This window comes from Primulina tabacum, chromosome 6, assembly GCF_025594145.1.
Source record: "Primulina tabacum isolate GXHZ01 chromosome 6, ASM2559414v2, whole genome shotgun sequence".
Lineage (NCBI taxonomy): Eukaryota > Viridiplantae > Streptophyta > Magnoliopsida > Lamiales > Gesneriaceae > Primulina > Primulina tabacum.
The window spans coordinates 39886875-39906647 of record NC_134555.1 but is presented as its reverse complement, the minus strand read 5'-3'; the positions used below and the strand labels follow the sequence as shown (position 1 = coordinate 39906647).

At 31.9% G+C, this 19773-nt stretch overlaps 3 protein-coding genes and 1 long non-coding RNA gene across 7 annotated transcripts; 1 reads left to right on the top strand and 3 right to left on the bottom strand.

Moving 5' to 3' along the window:
• Positions 1-67: 67 nt before the first annotated feature.
• LOC142549497 (F-box protein SKIP24) lies at positions 68-2952 on the bottom strand. The gene is made up of 4 exons (XM_075658466.1): positions 2628-2952; positions 2060-2233; positions 419-581; positions 68-327 (listed from the first exon to the last, which is right to left on the bottom strand). The coding sequence occupies exons 1-4, from the start codon at positions 2885-2887 to the stop codon at positions 175-177; spliced, it is 750 nt and encodes a 249-aa protein (XP_075514581.1). The 5' UTR covers positions 2888-2952; the 3' UTR covers positions 68-174.
• Positions 2953-9665: 6713 nt separating this feature from the next.
• On the bottom strand, positions 9666-11769 carry LOC142549496 (RING-H2 finger protein ATL43). Its single transcript, XM_075658464.1, has one exon. It carries the CDS (start codon positions 11147-11149, stop codon positions 9824-9826), a length of 1326 nt encoding a protein of 441 aa, XP_075514579.1. The 5' UTR covers positions 11150-11769; the 3' UTR covers positions 9666-9823.
• A 108-nt stretch (positions 11770-11877) lies between these two features.
• Positions 11878-13960, top strand: LOC142549495 (uncharacterized). The gene is made up of 2 exons (XR_012821213.1): positions 11878-12408; positions 12802-13960. It is a non-coding gene; the product is annotated as an uncharacterized LOC142549495 (long non-coding RNA).
• Positions 13961-14210: 250 nt separating this feature from the next.
• On the bottom strand, positions 14211-17287 carry LOC142549493 (uncharacterized). 4 transcript variants are annotated; one of them, XM_075658462.1, is made up of 4 exons: positions 16794-17287; positions 16510-16607; positions 14530-14588; positions 14211-14446 (listed from the first exon to the last, which is right to left on the bottom strand). In XM_075658462.1, exons 1-3 carry the CDS (start codon positions 17056-17058, stop codon positions 14556-14558), a joined length of 396 nt encoding a protein of 131 aa, XP_075514577.1. In that variant the 5' UTR covers positions 17059-17287; the 3' UTR covers positions 14211-14446; positions 14530-14555. The 4 variants fall into 4 exon arrangements, with proteins under 4 accessions (XP_075514577.1, XP_075514578.1, XP_075514576.1 ...); XM_075658463.1 differs by having other exon boundaries at positions 14211-14440; XM_075658461.1 differs by having other exon boundaries at positions 14211-14440; positions 14530-14598; positions 16794-17284.
• Positions 17288-19773: the final 2486 nt, after the last annotated feature.

The window sequence follows — 19773 nt, the reverse complement described above, 5'->3', positions numbered from 1 at the left end:
CTAGTTGGCAATCTTCTGTGGTTTTACAGGCCCAGCACTGGACTGGACTGAAATGTGGATTCTTCAATTAAAATGGATCTGAATTCTAGAAATATAAGTGTCTTCAACAAAATTCAAGGCTATATATTTTTTTCCACACGGTGGACAGTGTACAAACTACAAACAGGACACAACTTACAACTTCAAAGTTGTGGAAAGTTTCAACTTTTTATTCGTAATTCTACGCTCGCCTGATCTGAGACTAGAAGCTTCAACATCCTGTAATGGGTGATATTTTAGGGAAGCCAACTTTTCCTCGGCTTCACATAGCCTTCTCTTTTCAATGATCTGCAAAAAAGTATGAGAAGATAGCGGTAATAAGGCGTGAACAATTAGAGTCAGTGTGTAACACTATATCAGTAGAAAAGCCAAGGCTCACGAGGCTCTTCCGAAGACATGCAATCTGATGTTTGCAAGAGTTAAGCTCCATATCAAGTATCTTGATTCGAGATTTAACAGGTACAGTGCATTGCCGAATCATCTGCTCTTGCCTGGCTCGAATAAGCTCCGGCTGCCAAACATTCAATGCAACAGAAGCATGCCTAATTGTGCCGAATGCAATGAGTCAGTTATTAGGAAGCCACAAAATTAGGAAGGATGATTTAACTTTTTGTCACTGATTTGAAAGGACGCATAAGAAAAATTAAATGTGAAAGTGAATCAAACTGAATGGAGGACACAAATTATAAGGCTAAAAATAACCAAATCAAATCCAAGACTCCAAATTTCATAGTTACACACCCACATAATTGATAATTCTCAATCAAATTTAAACACAACCAACCGATTTAAAAATTAGAAAAGCTAAAAAGTCAAATATTCATCAATATTTAATCAAATAACCATATGTTTCAATTAAAACTAATCTACATATATTTAAACAAACAAAAGATTTAATAAAATTTTTAGCCATGATTTATGAATCAAGTTCACTAACACTAAACTAATTTCATCTACATTTACAATTATAAACAGCATGAACAGTACATTATCAAATTAATAATTAACAATAACTTGTTTTGAATCAATTATAAATCTTGAATTATGATCAATAGCAATAAATTATGTTTCTCGCACATTAGTGATGAACATGTATCCCAAAAATTAAAAAAATAAATTTCAGTGACTAGAACTATCATAAAATCAAATATAAGAGCAAAAATCAGCCTAATACGGCAAAGAACTAAGAACTACAATCACCATCCGCCACGGCCATCATGGAATTTTTTTTTGATACAACGGGGGGTGACATAGTACCTATCTAAACTACCTACACCAGCTACACAAGCAGGATTTGAATACAATATTTCATGAGTCTTGGGGCTTTACCTTCACCACCAGGGCAAGGGATCCGTGGCGCCATCATAGATTTTTCTTGTGGCCTGTAGGCCTGTAGGTTGAGCTACTGTGGTAACTTGACTATGAAACTACCTCTATTATATAAAATAAAATAAAAACCATAGAAAAAGGAAGACACCAAGCCCTGACCCAGGCGCACCTGAGCCTCGTCTTAAGGCCTGTGCAATGCAAGTGCACCTAGGATGTGCCTGGAAGCAATGACCAGCACCTGGTGCGTCTTTGACAACTGTGCCAAATTCAAAATTTGACAACAAAATTGCAGCCTTCGCGAGGACATAGGTATTAAAATCAATTTTGAGATACAATTAACATAACCTCCATTATTGAAACTTCTCTAAATAAAAAATCCGAGACTAACTTATAGATAGGCTACAAAACAATTACCTAATTTTCTGAGTTCTAAACATTAACCCCTGAACAATCATCCCACTAATGGTATCATTCAGTTTTTACAACAAATGAATACTAATGCCTCATCCAATTTCTGGCTGAAAATGGAACCTAGCTTCACCTCCAAATATTAACATAAACATCACCAATCAAGCCCAAGTGAAAGGCCAGTCGAGGATTGTTAAATAACAACATCCAAAAAAATTACAAAGAAAATAACAACACTTGCACGATAGCTTCATGAGTCTCCAAGATTAAAATAGTTTGTCACCTGACTTGGCATAAATATTTTAGTTCAGCGTCTGCTTTATTCAATTTATCTTTCTCCTCTAAAATATGAAGTTCAATCCTCCGAATTTTACCCAAATGCTCCGCTACTTTGCCCTCTAATTTCAAAACAGCACAAATCTGCTGTTGGCGCTTCCGGTTTCTGTCGGACTCATATCTAACAAATTACTTTAAACCAGTCAGTCAATGCCACACACCCTCCACATATTACAATTTAAAGGCATAATATTATCGAAAAATAAAATCAAACAGAAAACAGGCAAGTAGCTAGTTGCATCTTCATAAACTCTTCCATATGAATATACAGTTAAATTAAACAAAAAATTCGAGTTAATATCTATCACGTTGGAATGATAATAGCCACAAAAAGGATTAAACTTGCACCCTACAAAATAACAAGGATCATCGATTAGCCTTTTTTTAACGGTAAATGTATTTTTTAACTCAATTTCATCTCTCAAGAGTCAATTTCTGTAAAGCGATAACAACGCCTATATGATTGGTGAAACAATTCAATAATTTCAAAATCAAGTAAAAAGTAACAAAAATACCTCACTCTGTAGAGTCTCTTGAGCTTGGCATCGGCATCGGCATCGGAAGATGAGACTTCGGTAATAATCAAATTAAGATCGTTTCGAGAGGAAGGGAAGTCGGAAAAGAGAAGATGCAACCAGAGAGAATCGTCGGCGGCTAACAAGCGGAAGCTGCGACAGACAATGGAAAGGCGACAGAGGTCAGCACAAACAAGGGTTCCCGATTGGATTCCGATTTCCATTATTCTTCTCAACAGCTCGTCTGGAAGCGTCGACATACTGTTCTAATCTCCCACCTCACCTCGTCCGGCGGTACAGGTAAATATATTATAGACGTGACTTTTGGGGATTTTTAATCATTTAAGACAAAAATAAAATGAATTTGTTTTTTAATAATTTTATAATCTATTCTATCTATTCTATTTTATTAAAATTAAGATCATAATAATAATTATTTAGGAAAGATACCAGTTTTTTTTTTCAACTTTACCTGTATATGATAATAATATTACATTTTTTTTTGTTTTTTTTTAAATTTCAAAACACACTTTTATTTTTTATTTTTATCAACAATTTAAATATCAATGTAGTCCTTCTATAATTTGTCAAATTTCACTTTAGTTTATCGATAATTATAAATAATATTGTACACACACGCATCGCGTGTGCAGTGTAACGAGTTGGAAGAACCCCTGCCCCTGCCTTTTATTTTATTTTTTTTTAAGAAATATTATTTATTTTTCATTATTTAAATAAAAAAAACCTAATAGTATTGGTAAACACGAATAATAATAGTAACAATGTTAAAGAATTTAAAATTAAAAAGAACAATAATAAATAATAATACAAATTAGAGATGAACAAAACTTCAGTTAAAATCAAAATGACTGGCAAAATATAGTTAACTAAAATAAAAAATTGAACCGAATTAAAATTGATTGTTTTTTTCTTTTTTGGTTCAAATTTAACCAAATTTTTGGGGAAAAGAGAAAAAAAAAACTAATATTTTTTGTTTAGAAAATCAAACAAAAGTTAATATATAAATAAATAAAAATTGAAGCTTATATTTACTCTATTTAACCGATCAAGTTGAGATTTTTTATTTACCCAAAATTGATAGTCATTTTCTTTTTTAAAAATATAAATTGATTTATTGTGCAGTGGAGTAAATCCAAAATGCGGTTAATTGAGACTCAGGAAAGTGTAGCGACGAATAAACAAATTTTTATTCGATATGATTCATAAAAAAATATTATTTTTAATTTTATATATGAAAAAAATATATTTGTAATCCTTATTCATATTTTAAATATGTGTGATTATTATTAGTATTTAATTTTTATGTCTACCAGATTATAATATGTTATTTTTATCTAATGATATCTTTTCATTATGTAAATCAGTATTTAGTTTTTTTATGTCTATCCACATTATAATATGCTATTTTTAATCCGTTTATTTAGATTTTTTATTTATATTTTCATAATATAAATTAAATTAATTAAAGTTTAGAAATAACTTTGATTTTTTATTTATCTTTTCATAATATAAATTAAATTAATTAAAGTTTAGAAATAACTCATTATCGAATTGTGAATTTTTTTTTGGTGTCTTATTAATTTTTTTTTCATGTTTTCATGTGACAGTTTGATAGAATTTATGTGTTTAAATTAAAGTTTTTTCCAACCAAAATTTTTTGCGGTTTATATTTATAAATTATTTAAATAAAACACGATAAAAAATCGTTGTGATTTGAGCCGTCTAATTGGGTTGGGTTTGTCGGTTTGGCTTGCACCGCCAAACATTTTAAGTGAGTTGGGTTGAAATTTTGTCGACTCATTTAAAGGTGAGCCTGAATGAGCTTGCACCAGTTTATATTAAATATTTATATATCTGTTGGGTGCAATAATTGTCTCTGCTTGGTAGAACGATCGAACCGTAGTGCTTGAGCTGTTGTGCGGTTTAAAAGATTTGAGTTGCACCATTACCACCAGCTATAGCTTTTGGTAAAGCGGTAAGCGCTCAGTACCTACAATTTGTATCAGAGCCAAGGATCACGGGTTTGATCTCATTGATTGCAAGGAGTGCAATTATTGGGAGGGAGATTGTTGGATGCAATAATTGTCTCTGCTTGGTAGAGCGATCGAACTGTGGTGCTTGAGCTGCCTTGCGGTTTAAAAGATTTGAGTTGCACCATTACTACCAGCTATAGTTTTTGGTAAAGCGGTAAGCGCTCGATCTTACAATATCTAATATTATCGATTTTCAATCATAAATTCTTGATATAAAATGAGAAATATCAGTTTGATTTCAAAATTGTGATGTTACTATCTTGTCCAGAAATTGTGGGTTGTTGAGATATTTTGGCAGTCATTCGAAATTGAATGTCAAAGTTGGATTCCTGACAATATGTTCGTCAACATATTATTTTTAAGTTAATTTTATCAGTATCGTGAGGAGTAAATATGTTTATTACAATATATAAATATTTTCATCTCTTTAAATTAATATTCACTTTCATGTAATTAATATATAAATTTTTAGTGAATTTATCGATGTAAGATGTATAACAAATCTTTTATCATAATATATAAAATTTCAACCTTACAAATGAAATAAATCAAACATATATGAAATATACAAAATTTTATTACATATACAATCAAGTAATTTATTATAATTATATTTTATTCTATAATAATTCTTGTCAAACTCATGATTGTGGGTTTAAAATCTATTAAATCAGCAAACTAAAGAGTGTATCAATTAAACTAATTGAGTAATCACATATTCTTGAATTTCCTAGCTAATTAATTTTTTATCTTGATAATTTGTTTCATTTAATATTATAAATTATAATACATTGTTACTATAACTAAAGACACATTTTTTTAAATGTTCATAATGACTCAATCACTAACCCATATGAAAAAACATTTATCGACATAATATATTGAAAACATTCTAATTAATTCAGCGTATTTGCTGAAATTTTCTAATTAATTAAGAAAAATTCATTTACAATAATCATATTTAATCTTTTTGGGCTAACACCTATTTTATAAGATATCCATCGCAATTCTTTACTTGTATGTTAATCTTTAAATCTGAATTATGATGTATATTGTTTTTCTGAAAGTTCTTAAATAATGATTTAATACATTTATTCGACACTTCAATATTAACATTTTAAAATATATTAATTTTAAATTGTATGTGTGCAACACTTTTAATCATGATTATAAAAATTCTAAAAATGAATTAGGTAAAACATAAAAAAATTACACAATTAATCAAAAGACAGAAAATAAAAACTAAATAATTGTCTATTACTTGTAAACTACTAATACCGATTTCTAAATATTGAAGTCGGTGAGAGTGGACGCCACTATGTATAAAAAAATTAAAAAGTTAATGGCTTGAATGAGTCACAATACAAAGTTAGTGAAGTAAAAACGAAGGACAAAGTGAGTTAATAAAAATATTATAATGGACTAAGTTGAATAAGACTCATATATATAATTATCTTACTTTGTCTCACCTTATATTTTATCACTGTACAAAGCGAAAGTTTATGCATTGTAGTGTTCTACAATTTTCTTAATTTTTCTCTTGATTTCAAATTTAATTTAACCATCTATTGTCTTTGAAGATATATTAGAATTTTTTCTAAACATCTAATATCAATTAATCAAATTATTATACTTTGTATACAATAATAAATAGATTAATATATTTGAAGATAGAAAAAGTAATGCATTGAGAAGAATAAAAAAAGAATGTTATAATTAATACTATAATTATCCAATGTCAATATTAAATTTAACATCTTACATTCGAAAATGTGTTTATTGAGGTAAAGACTATGATGATAAAATAAAAATAATAATTTATTTATCATTGTAACGTGATAATAATGTGATCATTATTCGGAATCAGAAAATGATGTATTTTGACTTTTTTTTATTAAATTGTATAAACAATTCTTTCAATATTTTTAGTGGATAAAAATGTTAAATCTATTAAAATTAAATAGTAAATTTTAATGATGAATATGAATGTATTATAAATTCATATGATATAGTAAAATGTTATTTGCATAAACTTATTTGTTGGGTACAATAATTGATCATGTTGGGTAGAGTAATTGAAATGTTGTGCTTGAGCTGTTGTACTATTTAAAATATTTGATTTGCACTGTTACCATAATCTATAGTTTTTGATAAAACAGTAAACACTTGAGCCTACAATTGGTATCAGAGCCGAAGATCGCGACTTTGATTATCATTTATTGCAATTGGTGCAATTATTAGGAGATAGATTGTTTGGTACAATAATTATCCACGATGGGTAGGCGCTTGAGTTGTTGTATGATGTAAAGATTTGATTTGCACAGTTACCATCAGTTATAGTTTTTGGTAAAGCGACAAACGCTCGATCTTATATTATTCGATTGTAAATCTAGAAGAAACAGGTTGCATCAGCTTTAGTTTTGAATTGATCCCTTACATGTTACTCGATTTTTAAATTTAGAAGCATTCTACAGTTTTCAAATATTATTATATATTGAATTATAATTTATCTCTTTCAAATTAGATAAATACACAATAAAACTCATGTAAATATTATTAACAAAATATTTAAATGAAATATTTGATCTGTCGATAATCGAATTAAGAAATAAACAAATTTTGATCCTTGAGTGAGAAATAAGATATTTAAATAAAGTTATAACTGTCACAATGAAATAGTTCACATACATGCATTTATCACTGTATTTTGTAACTAAAATGTCAAAAAAAATTCCACGTATTATTTTTATATCATATTTAAAATAATTATGAATCCTAATTTTTATTATTTTGAGTTGGAATTTGTTATGAAAAATTATTGTGAATAAATTGAATTTGAAAATCTTATATATATGTATATCACAATTAATATATCAACCTAAGTACATGTAATAAAAAATTACAAAATGAACTTATTCATCTTCAATGTACACAAATTATATAGTAAAGATATATGACAATTAAGACAGTGAAGTAAAATATGTGTTCACATATAACAAAATATATATACAAGAAAAACAATAAATAAAAATATTTTTTTATATATAAATATTTTTTTATGACTTTTTATAGTGAGTTGGAGAAGATAAAAGAGAAAAAATATTAACTTTTTTGGATTATACAAAAAAAAAATGGAAGAAGTGTTTGTTGTACAATGAATTCAGTTTCCTAATTAAATGTATACTAATATACTATAAAGTTATATTTACCGTTCAAACTTTATAAATGCAATGAATTTTTCTCAAGATAAGTGTACACAAATGTTCCCGTTAAGATATTTAAACAATTAGAAAAATTAAATATATTATTTTTCTGGATGTAATACCAATATGACACTAGTAATTTGATTGTGCTAATTATACTTATGAGTTAATATGAAATATTAAAATAAGTGTCATAAGAGTCAATAAAAAGATGATTTATTGTTAAAAATATTATTATTATAAATTGAAAATAAATGACAACATTTAATCAATATTTTTTAAATCAATCCATCAGTACTTTTTATGTGATGATAGATTGTTATAATAATTAGGGATGAGCATTGAGTCGTTCTGTTACCGACCGAACCAAATTAGTCATAACCGGATCGAACCGAAATATTAAACAATAATCGAACCAACCAAATTAATTTTCATAGCCGATGAAAATCGAACCGAATTAAAATCGGTTAATTCGCTTGGTGACCAAATTAAGCGATTAGTTTTTAAAAAATATTTGTGATTTAACTTTAATTATATATGTAATTTTTTTAAACACTACAGTCTACATAAATGCATAAAAATATAAAATCACATACATCACAAATTTTTCTTTATAACTAGGGCTGCTTTTAAAATTAAAAATTAAAAAATCTATTAAAATTGATAAATAATAAAAAATTATTACATAATAGTTTTTATTATATCGGTTAATTCGGTTAGCCGATTTCAAAATTTTGAAAACCGTAACCGATCCGAATTAACTGATATAACCGAATTTTTTAAATTTGAAAACTGAATTTCCGAAATAACCGAACTGAATTTCCGAATTGACTCGGTTCGGTCAGTTAATTCGGTTTAACCGAAATTTTTCTCACTCCTAACAATAATGTGTAGTTTATATGTTGTGAAGTATAAGTGTCTAATAAATTAAAGGTGACTAGGAAAGTAAAAGTATCCAGTAGAAATTGTTGTCAATTTATATGAAAGAGAATAATAATCGAACAACATTGTAAATAAAAAATTGCATATCATTGATTTTAAAAAAAAATTGTAATAATTGAATATTATATCATAATAAAATATATGCATTATCGAGAAACTATGACAAATAACAAAATAAAACAATATGATAATAAAGATATGAGAAAAATTTTAGTAGGCCAAAGTTTTTAAAAAAATTAAAAAAATATGTTTTTTTCCAAATTAGTTATATATGCTAATTAACACGAATTATCAAAATTTACAATATTATTATCATTATTTTTTGTTAAATTAATTAATTTTATTTTAAATTTTAATTACTTCAGTATATGTTTCCCACGTAACATGTATATTATTTCTAATATATATATGTATATATGTTTCTTTCTTTCTTGTGTTTTGTGTCTCTTTAACAATTTTGGTGTCTGAAGATTTGCAGACCTGCTTACAATTTACTGTCCCATTGAAGATCTGTACTTTGCCTCAACATAATGGCCATTCCCGAATTCGGCTTTGGGAATTGTGTTTTTATTTTATATATATGCAACTTGAGCGATCAATTTTACTATAACCGGGTCTCACGTGTTTATTATGAGACGATCTTACGAATCTTTATCTGTAAGACGTGTCAATCATATCGATATTAAAAATAAAAAATAATATTGTTAACATAAAAAAATATATTTTTTCATAGATGAATCAAATAAGAGATTCATATTACAAAATACGATCCGTAAGACCAGTCTCACAGCGAGTTTTTGTCATTTTCTTACTATGTAATCTAAACTAAACAATGTATATGATTTGAATCATTGTAAGTAAAACATTATCATTAGGTCAAATTATGTCTATTTCCACACGAACACAGATGGAAATCGTAAAATTAAATCTCATGGATCCTAAATCAGCGGTAATAATATAGATTGCTTCATCATAACACAGAGCAATTAATATATATTTAATGCCAAACGACAACAGCGGAAGAAGAAGAAGACGAGGATTGTACAGCTGGCTTCTGATGCTTGTACTGTGGGGATTGTGAAATCCAAGCCAACCACCTCATTACAACCCCTTCTCTAACTTCTTGTCTCTCTCTCTCATTACTCCTATACCTACCAACTCCTGTGATTTCAGACACGCTTCTCCCCGTAATTACACCTCTGCCACTCTCCTCTTCTTCCCTTCTCTCGCTCATTATCATCTCTGACTTCAGATACAGTAACTCCGACGGTTGCACGTCGCTCCAACGCTGGTGTTGATCCGACGCACCTGTTTCTTCCGTGGAGATTATGATCCGATGTTCCAGGCGATGTTTCTCTCCATTCTGCGCAACCAACAGCTGTCCGTCTTTCCGGGTCTCGTGCCCCGATTTCATGCAAAATGACCTCCAGCTGTCCAGGGATTTTCTGCCCGTGTTTTCCGCTACTACCGGCGCCTTCCCGGGTTTTCCGACCTCGCTTACACTTCTCCTCATCGAGTGTTCTGGTTCGTTGATCTTGGGTTTCCTCCTGGATTTCCAACTATCCAACGAAACTCTTCCTCTCGAAGCCTCCCCGGGATCCTCCACTATGATTTCCATCGATCTTCCTCTCTCCGCCGCGGATGAATGCCGCCCGGAGATCCTCGGGTTCACGATAATGCCGGGGGACAGCATTGCGCTGGGGCATGGTGTTTCTTGATTGTTAAACAAGGATCTGCTGTCGTGGAAATCCACCACGAGGAGCACGTCTTCCGGGTCGACCCGGTACCTGCAGAGTGGGCATGTGGAGTGCGCGTCGAGCCATGTATCCACACACTCGACGTGGAACGCGTGTTTGCATTTAGGCAGCAGCCTCAGCACCTCGTCGGCCTCGAATTTGTTGAGACAAACCGCGCATTCCAAGCCGTCTTTTTGCCCTCTCAGCGATGAGAATCGAAACATGGGAAGAGATTCGATTACTTTTCTATTGATTCCTGAATGATTCCTGGATGGTAGATGACCCCTGGAACTGCTGACGTTAGTACCCCTCTTGCAATGCTTCACGTACAAAAGTAACAAAAAAGTGATTGAAAATATAGCCGTGAGCACTCCGACAATTATGGTGATTCCCGGCTTGAACGGGGTGACTCGAGAACTTCCCGAAGACTCCGAAATCGCCTGCTGCGGCGTCGCGGGAGGAGGCGGAGGAGCGTAACGGGTGCTGGCAATATCACCGTCATCTAATGCTGTTGTAAAGGAGAAATTACTCATGAAAATCATGAACAAGAATAGCCAGAGGAAGGGCAAAAGATTGAGATTGCCCATCCCTGGAGCTTTGCCCTGTATCACGATTCGGCCCAGAACCAGGAGAATGGTTCTCTATTTTCAGGAGAGATTCCGTCAAAAAGGGGCTTCAAGAAAATCCAACAAGGAAGAGACAAAAAAGTTCTAACGGAATTGAACCGATCCATGTTCCTTGATACCATTAAAATCAATTGGAAATGACATGGAGCATATAGACGAAAACTTACAAAAATGGCTGGGACAGGGAAACAAACACTAATTAAATAACCATATATATACCATTCAAATCGATCTTTGATCTTGATTTCGAGCTTACAGATGTACTGTAATAACACGCAAGTGGTGGGCTTGGGGAGCGAGCATTTTATACCAACGAGAGCTTGGGAACTACAAGAATGAGGCTTACATGAATGTATGTATAGCCGCCGCCTTGGAATTCGAAACTGTAATTATGTCTGTCTGTATTCAATTGGGGAAGGGGTGATTGTCCCATGAGAATGGATCTTGGCCCCAGCCATTGCTGGAACTTTGCACAGTTTTTAGTTCTTGAAAACTTGTGACAGATGGTTGGTGTAGCTGTTTGCAATTGCTCACCACGAATCACTTCTCCCATGTATAGTAACTATATCATTTTATTTAAATTATATTGTTTTCTAGCTGGAATTTTGAAATAAATTTCGCTTCATTTTTTAGTTAAAACATCCTTAAACCAAAATCTAAAGTTTCCCTCAATTGAAAAGATGGTTAATGAGATAGATTCACTTTATACATACGCAAGTCTTTCTAATAAATAATCATCTCATTTTGCACTATTTCAAGAATGAATGACACTTCAACCGAAAAAGGTTCTGATTCTGACTCTTGAATTTAAGTAAGACACAGCATGTTCAATAAAATAGTACCACCACCCAAAATGTATTATTTATGACCTCACAAGATTAGTTTTTTTTTTAAATTGAACAGCTCATTTATATTTTAAACATGTCAAAGGAGACAAAGGTATGTTCTAAGACCTGCGTGATGATATCTTATCCATATCAATGCTCTGAAGCCAATCATACCTTACCATTTTTACATTTGGAAAATAATGATTGTGTATGACTTTGCTAGAATGAAGAGATTTGACATATCATAAAAAAATATTTATGAACAATTATTTAAACAAATTTAAAATTGACAGAACATGTAAATGAGATGGTACAACTGGCATCTTTCCTCTAGTGAAGCAGACCTATCATTTGCCAATGGTCACTGTTGCGGCGTTTAGCTTCCAATTTGAGGTATCGAATCTATCTTATCAACAAAGATATAATAACATCATGATCATAATAATCACACAAAATATGACCCAAACAAAAATTTGAAATGAAGAAATGTGAACTTTTCTATTCATGCTTTCATGTTTATTTTAACAAATAAAAAACCCCTCTGCAATCATACAAACACTTTTACTTTAAAAAAATTTGGAAAACCATTCATACTCGACCATAAAAAAATATATTTTCATGAAAAAAATTGATTAATGTAGTGTTTTCGTCGGCATAATCATGGATTTTTCATCCACAAGACACTTAAAGTTTAAGTATTTAGATTGACCCATGATTACTGAGCTTGTGATTATGAACAAGAAACTGTGACTTATTAAAAAGATTCAACTTTTGGTTTATCTGAAGATTGACTGATATTGAGTGTTGTCAACAAGTGGACCATCCGAATTTGGATTCGAATTTTCCAATGGACCTTTCCCTAGCCGGCTAGCCCGGTAACGCCTGTGTGGAAATTTTCGGGTTTTCTGGACATTTGCTCGTCGATTTGCTATAGAACTTGGAAATTGATATGGAAGAGCAGAAGCAGCTGAAGAAAATGGAGATTATTAGCAGAAAAGGAAGAATTACCAAGAAGAAGAGGCGAAAACAGCTACATAATCCGCAGTCCCATACGCTTTTTCCTTTACTTTTGGTAGCCATTCTCTCAAATCCGCAGTCCCATAAGCTTTTTTTTTTTTTTTTTGGTTTTACAGTTGTGTGCAAAAGCGCTGAGACTGTTGGTGCTGCCTCCCTATTATCGTTTGAGATGAATGAAAAAGTTGCTGGGGATGATGAAATTATAAAGAGCTTGATCTCACTGTTAGGAAGTGCAATGAAGGAAATCTCGATGGTTGCTTGCAATGCTATTTTGGATTTGGCTACAGCATCAGTTGGATGTCAAAGGCTGCTTCAGTTCTTTGCCATTGAGAAGCTTATATGAGGAACTGCTATATCAGTGGAAAATGTGAAGCCTGCATTGCTAATTCTTAGTTGTTGGTTGATCCAATGTTTCGGAAGTCTTGTTTGGTCGGTGCATCATCATTTTCATCATTAACAGCAGATAGGTTCAACAATAACTGGACAATTTTCGGCTTCTTGGTCAGTAGGAATCTTGGCTGAATCAAAGTTTTCGGGCATCTTAAAACATACAGAAGCAGCTTTAAAGGAAAATGAAGATCCTCTCGAACACCTGCGATGATGAATGAGACATCTTGCAGTGGAAGAAGAAATAGAAAACTGAAGCAGTTCGAGTATTTTTTATCAGTGGATAGCCAGTACCTGTTGGATTTGTCTAGTCAGCACTGGGGGTGTATCAGAAGAAGTTTTCGTGCAAGTCATGTCGAAGTTTTGCAAGGAAGTCGAGTTTAACGACATTGAAGTACGGTACAAGACGCTGCTTGAGAAGTACAGAGAGGTGAGATAGCGATACACAAATGAATATGCTTTCTTTACATTGTAGTATCAATGTTGATGAAATCGTGCCTTCCTAAAACGATGTAAGACGAGGTTTTGGTTTTCTTGCCTAGATATTTCCCTTGAAAATGTCGTGGACTTCAGTTCGTGTAGATTTTATGCAAACTTGACCTGTAATTCAATGCAGATTTCACGACGGATTACGTGCATGTTCTTTAATCATTTACAAATTATGCGAAATATGGTTTCATTTCAATTCCCTCAAGGTGCACCAAAATAAAATGAAATATAATGTGCAGTTTACTGCTTTCTAACTTGGGACTTTATAGTGAAGGCCAAACAATTCGATACCGAAGGTTGGATTAACATTGAAATAAATCATATAATAAAGGCATGAAAACATAGCAGTTGGTTGATACATTCTGTATGAAGGTTGAAACTCTAAAACTTAAATAATAGTAGTGCACAAGAAGGAAAAAAAAACCCATCCCCATCCAATCCCCATCTCTGACAGCGAGACAGCGATTTCCTGTTCAAGATGTTGAAAAAGATTATCCAAATAGAGTTTGCTCATGCATTGTCCTCCATTCATCTGAACCTGACGAGTTTATCGTGTAAAAGTTCTGCTCAAATTCCAAAAAGGCGAATGACAAGATAAACAGACGAGCTGAACTATCTTACCCGCTCACAGGCATTTTATACATTCTCTAATTTTCCAGGTTTAGTCCGTGTCTTCGCCTCTGTTTGATTCTGCAATCAAGACATTCACATACGTTAGATCAATCAAGCAAGTGGATTATCAGGTCGTAAATGATCATTTTCCCACGCAGAAATATCAGCTCACAGTGATGTTTAAATCTAAAGTCAAAATTCTGTATTACAACCAAGACTTCACGTTAAACCTTGAAAAGAATCCCTGATTGAACATAAACTCCGACCAAACTTAACCTCAAATACAGGCCACAAATCTGGAACTTATGCTTCTTCTTATGTCTAGAACATTTCAATAGAAAAATAAAAAGATCTTAGTGGACTCAACATGCTCCGTTCAGTTCATTTAAAAAATCGCCTGACATTAAAAAGGCATTTCTTACAAAGAAAAGAAACTACAAATACGATTGCAAATATAAATTGCTGCATCTCTAGGCTATGAGGAGCAACCAGTCCCTACTTGTACAAACAGGGACCACCAAGAAATCTGAGAAGTTTTATTTTGGAAAAAGCAATGCAATGATTGTGTCCAATAGTCCACTCTACTAAGATACTGCAATCATCACCAAGCACAACAGTGTATACAAGATTCAACTGAGATCACCCTAATGCAACTTTTACCACACAATCTCAACTCTAAATTAGCAGCATGAGATATCACCACTTCCCCTCCTAAAATGTTCAGCTGAAATCCTCGACTGCACATTTATATTAATTGTAGGTCTGATCCGGAATCTCGACTTGGTACCATCCTCAAAACAAGAAAAAACATGCCAGTTTATTAACTTCCATTTGGAGGACGAAAGAGAATGTCTGTGTCACGACCTCCACATCAGGCCAGGGACAGCAAGGGAATCCGAATGTACATGTCTACAAGAGGCACACGCATGGCAGATTCAAGGGCAAAGATTAGGATTATGTTCTTATCGGTTTATTTTTAAGTTATTAGGATTGGGTAGATAGGATCTGGTTTGTTAGGATTTGGAATATGGTTATCATCTCTAGGATGAGATAAACTAGGACTCCTTTGTATTTATTTGCATCTTACGTTTAATGAAAGGCATTCAGAAAATTTCCAAACAAGGTGTTAAGAGATCGTGAGGTTCTCTCTATCGAGCCTCATACTCATCATCTTTACAATAGGTCGTCAAGGCCGGAAGTCTAACAAAACTAAGTGGAATCTGGACTCCAAGTTTTCCTTTCCCAATAGACCCGTTACTCGATCATTAACGCGGGAACGCGACAGTCTGACCATGTTTATTTTAGACATCTTATCTGCTCTATGTTCTACATATTTTTTTCAAACATAAAAGATGAAGTCAGAACAAGAATTCATTAAAAAATTTCAGCTTGTTATCAAGGGCGGTATTGAATTTACTGCATACAAAGGCAAACTAAAGGATTTCCGTAGATCACTACAAAATACAAGGTCTCTTTTTCCTTCTTTACAGAACTTGTTAACTCACAAGATCTTATCTTTAGAACTTAAAACTTTCCATCGCAGAATTTTTGCCAACATTGTAGAGCATCAAATGAGATGAATAGAGTATTTAGATAAATAAGTAGCCAAGCCCAAAACCTCATTAAAATTTTCTCATCCGACCCGCTTCCGTCCAAATTTCAGCTGGAAACAGGAGGCATTATGATACAATCTAATTTCAGTTTGAAAGAATTTTAGTATACAGTAGTCAGTTCAAGGACGATCATAGAAGGCAGACAAACAAAAACATAAAGCTTTACTTCCCTTGAATGTTAAATTAATACAAGATTTCGACAAACTGCAACAAAACAATGACACGTTCAATTCTTTATCTACCACTTCTATTATTTAGTTAAAAAAATCGAAATTAGTGGGCACTTTTTGAAAAGACAAAATTGTGCGTTTAACATGACCAAAATCGTGAGCACAACGGTGCAAATTTATAGCTAAAATACTGCTGAAAATCTCACCTTTCCATTGGTTTCATAGTAATCATCTAGTGCCCATTGATATTTCGACTGGTTCAAGCCAAACCAATGCGCCACTTGCTCGTCTATACTCGCATGGGCTGAACAAGAATTACACAAAGACAAATTAGAAAACCAATCTTTTCCCACAACTGCCAACTCTTTACAAATACAGAGCACCGCGAAAAAATTCTATCTGCAAACTCCTGACTTCGCCCCCCACAGTGTTAATAATAAAATTTTCCAGAATCAAAAAAGAAAAAGAACCATGGAGCTCAATACAGTACCACTTTGAACTTTCGCAACGGCATCCCAGATGAAAGAAAAAGAAGAGGGCTTTTCTTTGTAGAACTGTGCTGGCGGAGCCATAACTGGGGGAGTCGTTGGGGCCTGAACCGGCTTCTGAATCGGGTCCTCCACCGGGTCGACTTTTCTAGGAGAAATCGGTTTTGGGGTGGCATTGGGTGTAGCTGGAGGAGTCACAAACACGGTGTATGGCCCGATCTTGCCGATTCTCGGCGGCGGAGTCGACGATTCGCTCTTGATTGGCATTTTTTATTTTTTTTAAAAAATAAATCACCAGAAAATAAGGGGGGAAAAAAAACTTAAATGGGTTCTTTAATGACGCACTTGGAAGGAAAACAAGTAAAAAAATCTGGGAAAAAAAGTGGTGTCAATCGTAGACTTGAAGCAGATGGTTTGCTCTGGGAGTATGCCTCCGCTGGACCAAGTGAAGCGAAGAGAGATAATAATGGGGTTGTTTTCGGGAATTCACATCCAAGGAGCATTCGATGCGTTTAGGATCTTTGTCTGCAAGAAAATTGAATATTTTTATTCTTGAAATTTCTTAAGTTGCTCGGTCAATTGGTAAAATTATATTTGTCAACGTCACTACTATTATATTAAGTGTGAGGATCTTAAAATAACTAACTTTGAGGATCTTAGAATAACTAACTTTGAGGACACTAAAATATTTAATTTCATAATTGCCCTTCTAACCATACTAAAAACCTTTTCAAGTCACTCCATATTTTAAATAGAAAAAAATCAAAATAAAACTTCCCTTTTAAATCGAATAACTTTTCTAAATCGAAAATAATTTCGTGTTAATTATTTAATATTATTTGATCAAATTAAAAATAATAATAGCACATGCAATGCATGTGCATATTTTACTAGTTTTTATTAAGATTCAGTATCCATAAGTTTTTTTTACTGCTTTCTTTTTTTATTTCATCCTTTGACGCTAATTTATGTAGTGTTTTAACTCCTTACAAATGGTCATTTTATTATTTTAGTCTTAAATACTTAACTGTTTTGTTTTTTCAAATAATCCAACTAAAGTTAATAGTAAAAGAATTTGCTTAAGACAAAAACTTGTGTGAGACGGTATCAAGGATCGTATTTTATGAGACAAATCTTTATTTTGGTCATCCATTAAAAATTATTACTTTTTATACTAAGATTATTATTTTTTATTGTGAATATCAGTAGGGTTGACCCGTCTCACAGATAAAGATTCGTGATACCGTCTCGCAAAAGACCTACTCTTTGCTTAATGGTATTGAATGCTGAAATTTTGTGTTTTATCTTGATGACTGTTGGGAAAATATATTTAGAAAATATAAGTATGTAGTTGATTGAATGATACCAGCATAGTATGATTACTTAATTGTTTTGACATTTATATGTTAGTATAATTAATGTGTTATTTATGTAACATTAATATGATTCATGGTATTAATAATTTGTTATTTTATATAATTGACTCGATGCTAATATAATCAATTTTTTTTAACAACGATGATATCATTTATTTGAATTTGTTATCGATGATATGTTACTTGGTATGGTTAAAATATTTTGACTCATATTTATTACACAATATAGTTTTTTTTATATAATGGAATAACAATATTTAAGAGACCGAATCAAGTACTCATTGACTCGATTTAGGTATCTCAGAGGCTAAATATATTACCATTGACTCGAATTATATTCTTTAAGTATCAATTTAGGTATTATATTTTGAATTCACGATATCACTAATAAAAGTCACGCAACATCAACTGTGTAGTATATTTTTTACATCCCCAAATAATGGAGTAATGATATTTACGAGGCCAAATCAAGTACATACTGACTAGAATTAGGTACTTTTGAGGCTAAATCAAGTACCCACTGATTTGAAATAAGTACTCTAAGTATCAATTTAGTAGGTATCTTATTTCAAATTCACGATGATATCAATAAAAGTCACTCAACATCAACTCCGTAATATATTTATTTACATCCCAAAATAATAGAATAAATGTATTTACGAGACCAAATCAAGTATCTATTGACTTGAATTAGGTACTTATGAGACCAAATCTAGTACCCACTTACTCAAATTAAGTACTTTAATACTAATTGACGTATCATATTTTGACTTTACGGATGCCATCAACAAAGTCACTCAATATTAACTATGCAATATATTTTTTAGATATCCAAATAATGGAATAGAGTATTTACGATGCCAAATCAAGTATCTTTTGGAACGAATTAGGTACTTTTGAGGCCAAATTGAGTACCCGCTAACTCAATTTAGGTACTTTAACTATCAATTTAAATATCTGCTTTTGATTTCACGATGCTACCGACAAAAGCCACTCAATTTGTTTTCCAAATCCTCAAATAATGGAATAAATGTATTTAAAAGACCAAATAAAATATCTATTAACTCGAATTAGGTATGTTAAGTACCAATTCAGGTATAATATTTTGGCTTCTCATAGTCACCAACGCAAATCACTCAATAACAAGTATGATATCAAATTAAGAATTCATTTTTTATTTAATGAATACCAATAAGTATTGTGAATGAATATTAATGATTATTATACATGAATAGTCCTTAGTATAATGAATGATCACTGATAGGTATTGTGGAAGTATACTAAAAAGGACGATATCAAAAAGTATTCACATGTTATTTAATGAATACCAACAAGTATTGTGAATTAATATTAATGAGTATTATAAATGAATAACCATAAGTATAATGACATAATACTGATAAATATAATGAATGATTACCAACAAGTATTGTTGATAAATACTACTGAGAATGATATCAAACGAAGTATTCATTTATTATTTAATGAATATCAATAAGTATTTTGAATGAATATTAGTTATTACTATAAATGAATAGTCATTAATATAATGAAAGAATATTGGTAAAAATTTAATATTTAAGGGGTAACATCAAATAGCATTTGA

Excerpts from the sequence above, each read along its gene's own strand:
- LOC142549497 (XM_075658466.1), bottom strand. The coding sequence starts at position 2,887 with ATGTCGACGCTTCCAGACGAGCTGTTGAGAAGAATAATGGAAATCGGA. Across the intron at positions 582-2,059 it reads AAATATTTATGCCAAGTCAG|GCATGCTTCTGTTGCATTGA; the intron begins GTGACAAACTAT and ends CGGCACAATTAG. Across the intron at positions 328-418 it reads CATGTCTTCGGAAGAGCCTC|ATCATTGAAAAGAGAAGGCT; the intron begins GTGAGCCTTGGC and ends ACTTTTTTGCAG.
- LOC142549496 (XM_075658464.1), bottom strand. The coding sequence starts at position 11,149 with ATGGGCAATCTCAATCTTTTGCCCTTCCTCTGGCTATTCTTGTTCATG.
- LOC142549493 (XM_075658461.1), bottom strand. The coding sequence starts at position 17,058 with ATGCCAATCAAGAGCGAATCGTCGACTCCGCCGCCGAGAATCGGCAAG. Across the intron at positions 16,608-16,793 it reads CGTTGCGAAAGTTCAAAGTG|CCCATGCGAGTATAGACGAG; the intron begins GTACTGTATTGA and ends ATTCTTGTTCAG. Across the intron at positions 14,599-16,509 it reads ACTATGAAACCAATGGAAAG|AATCAAACAGAGGCGAAGAC; the intron begins GTGAGATTTTCA and ends TCTTGATTGCAG.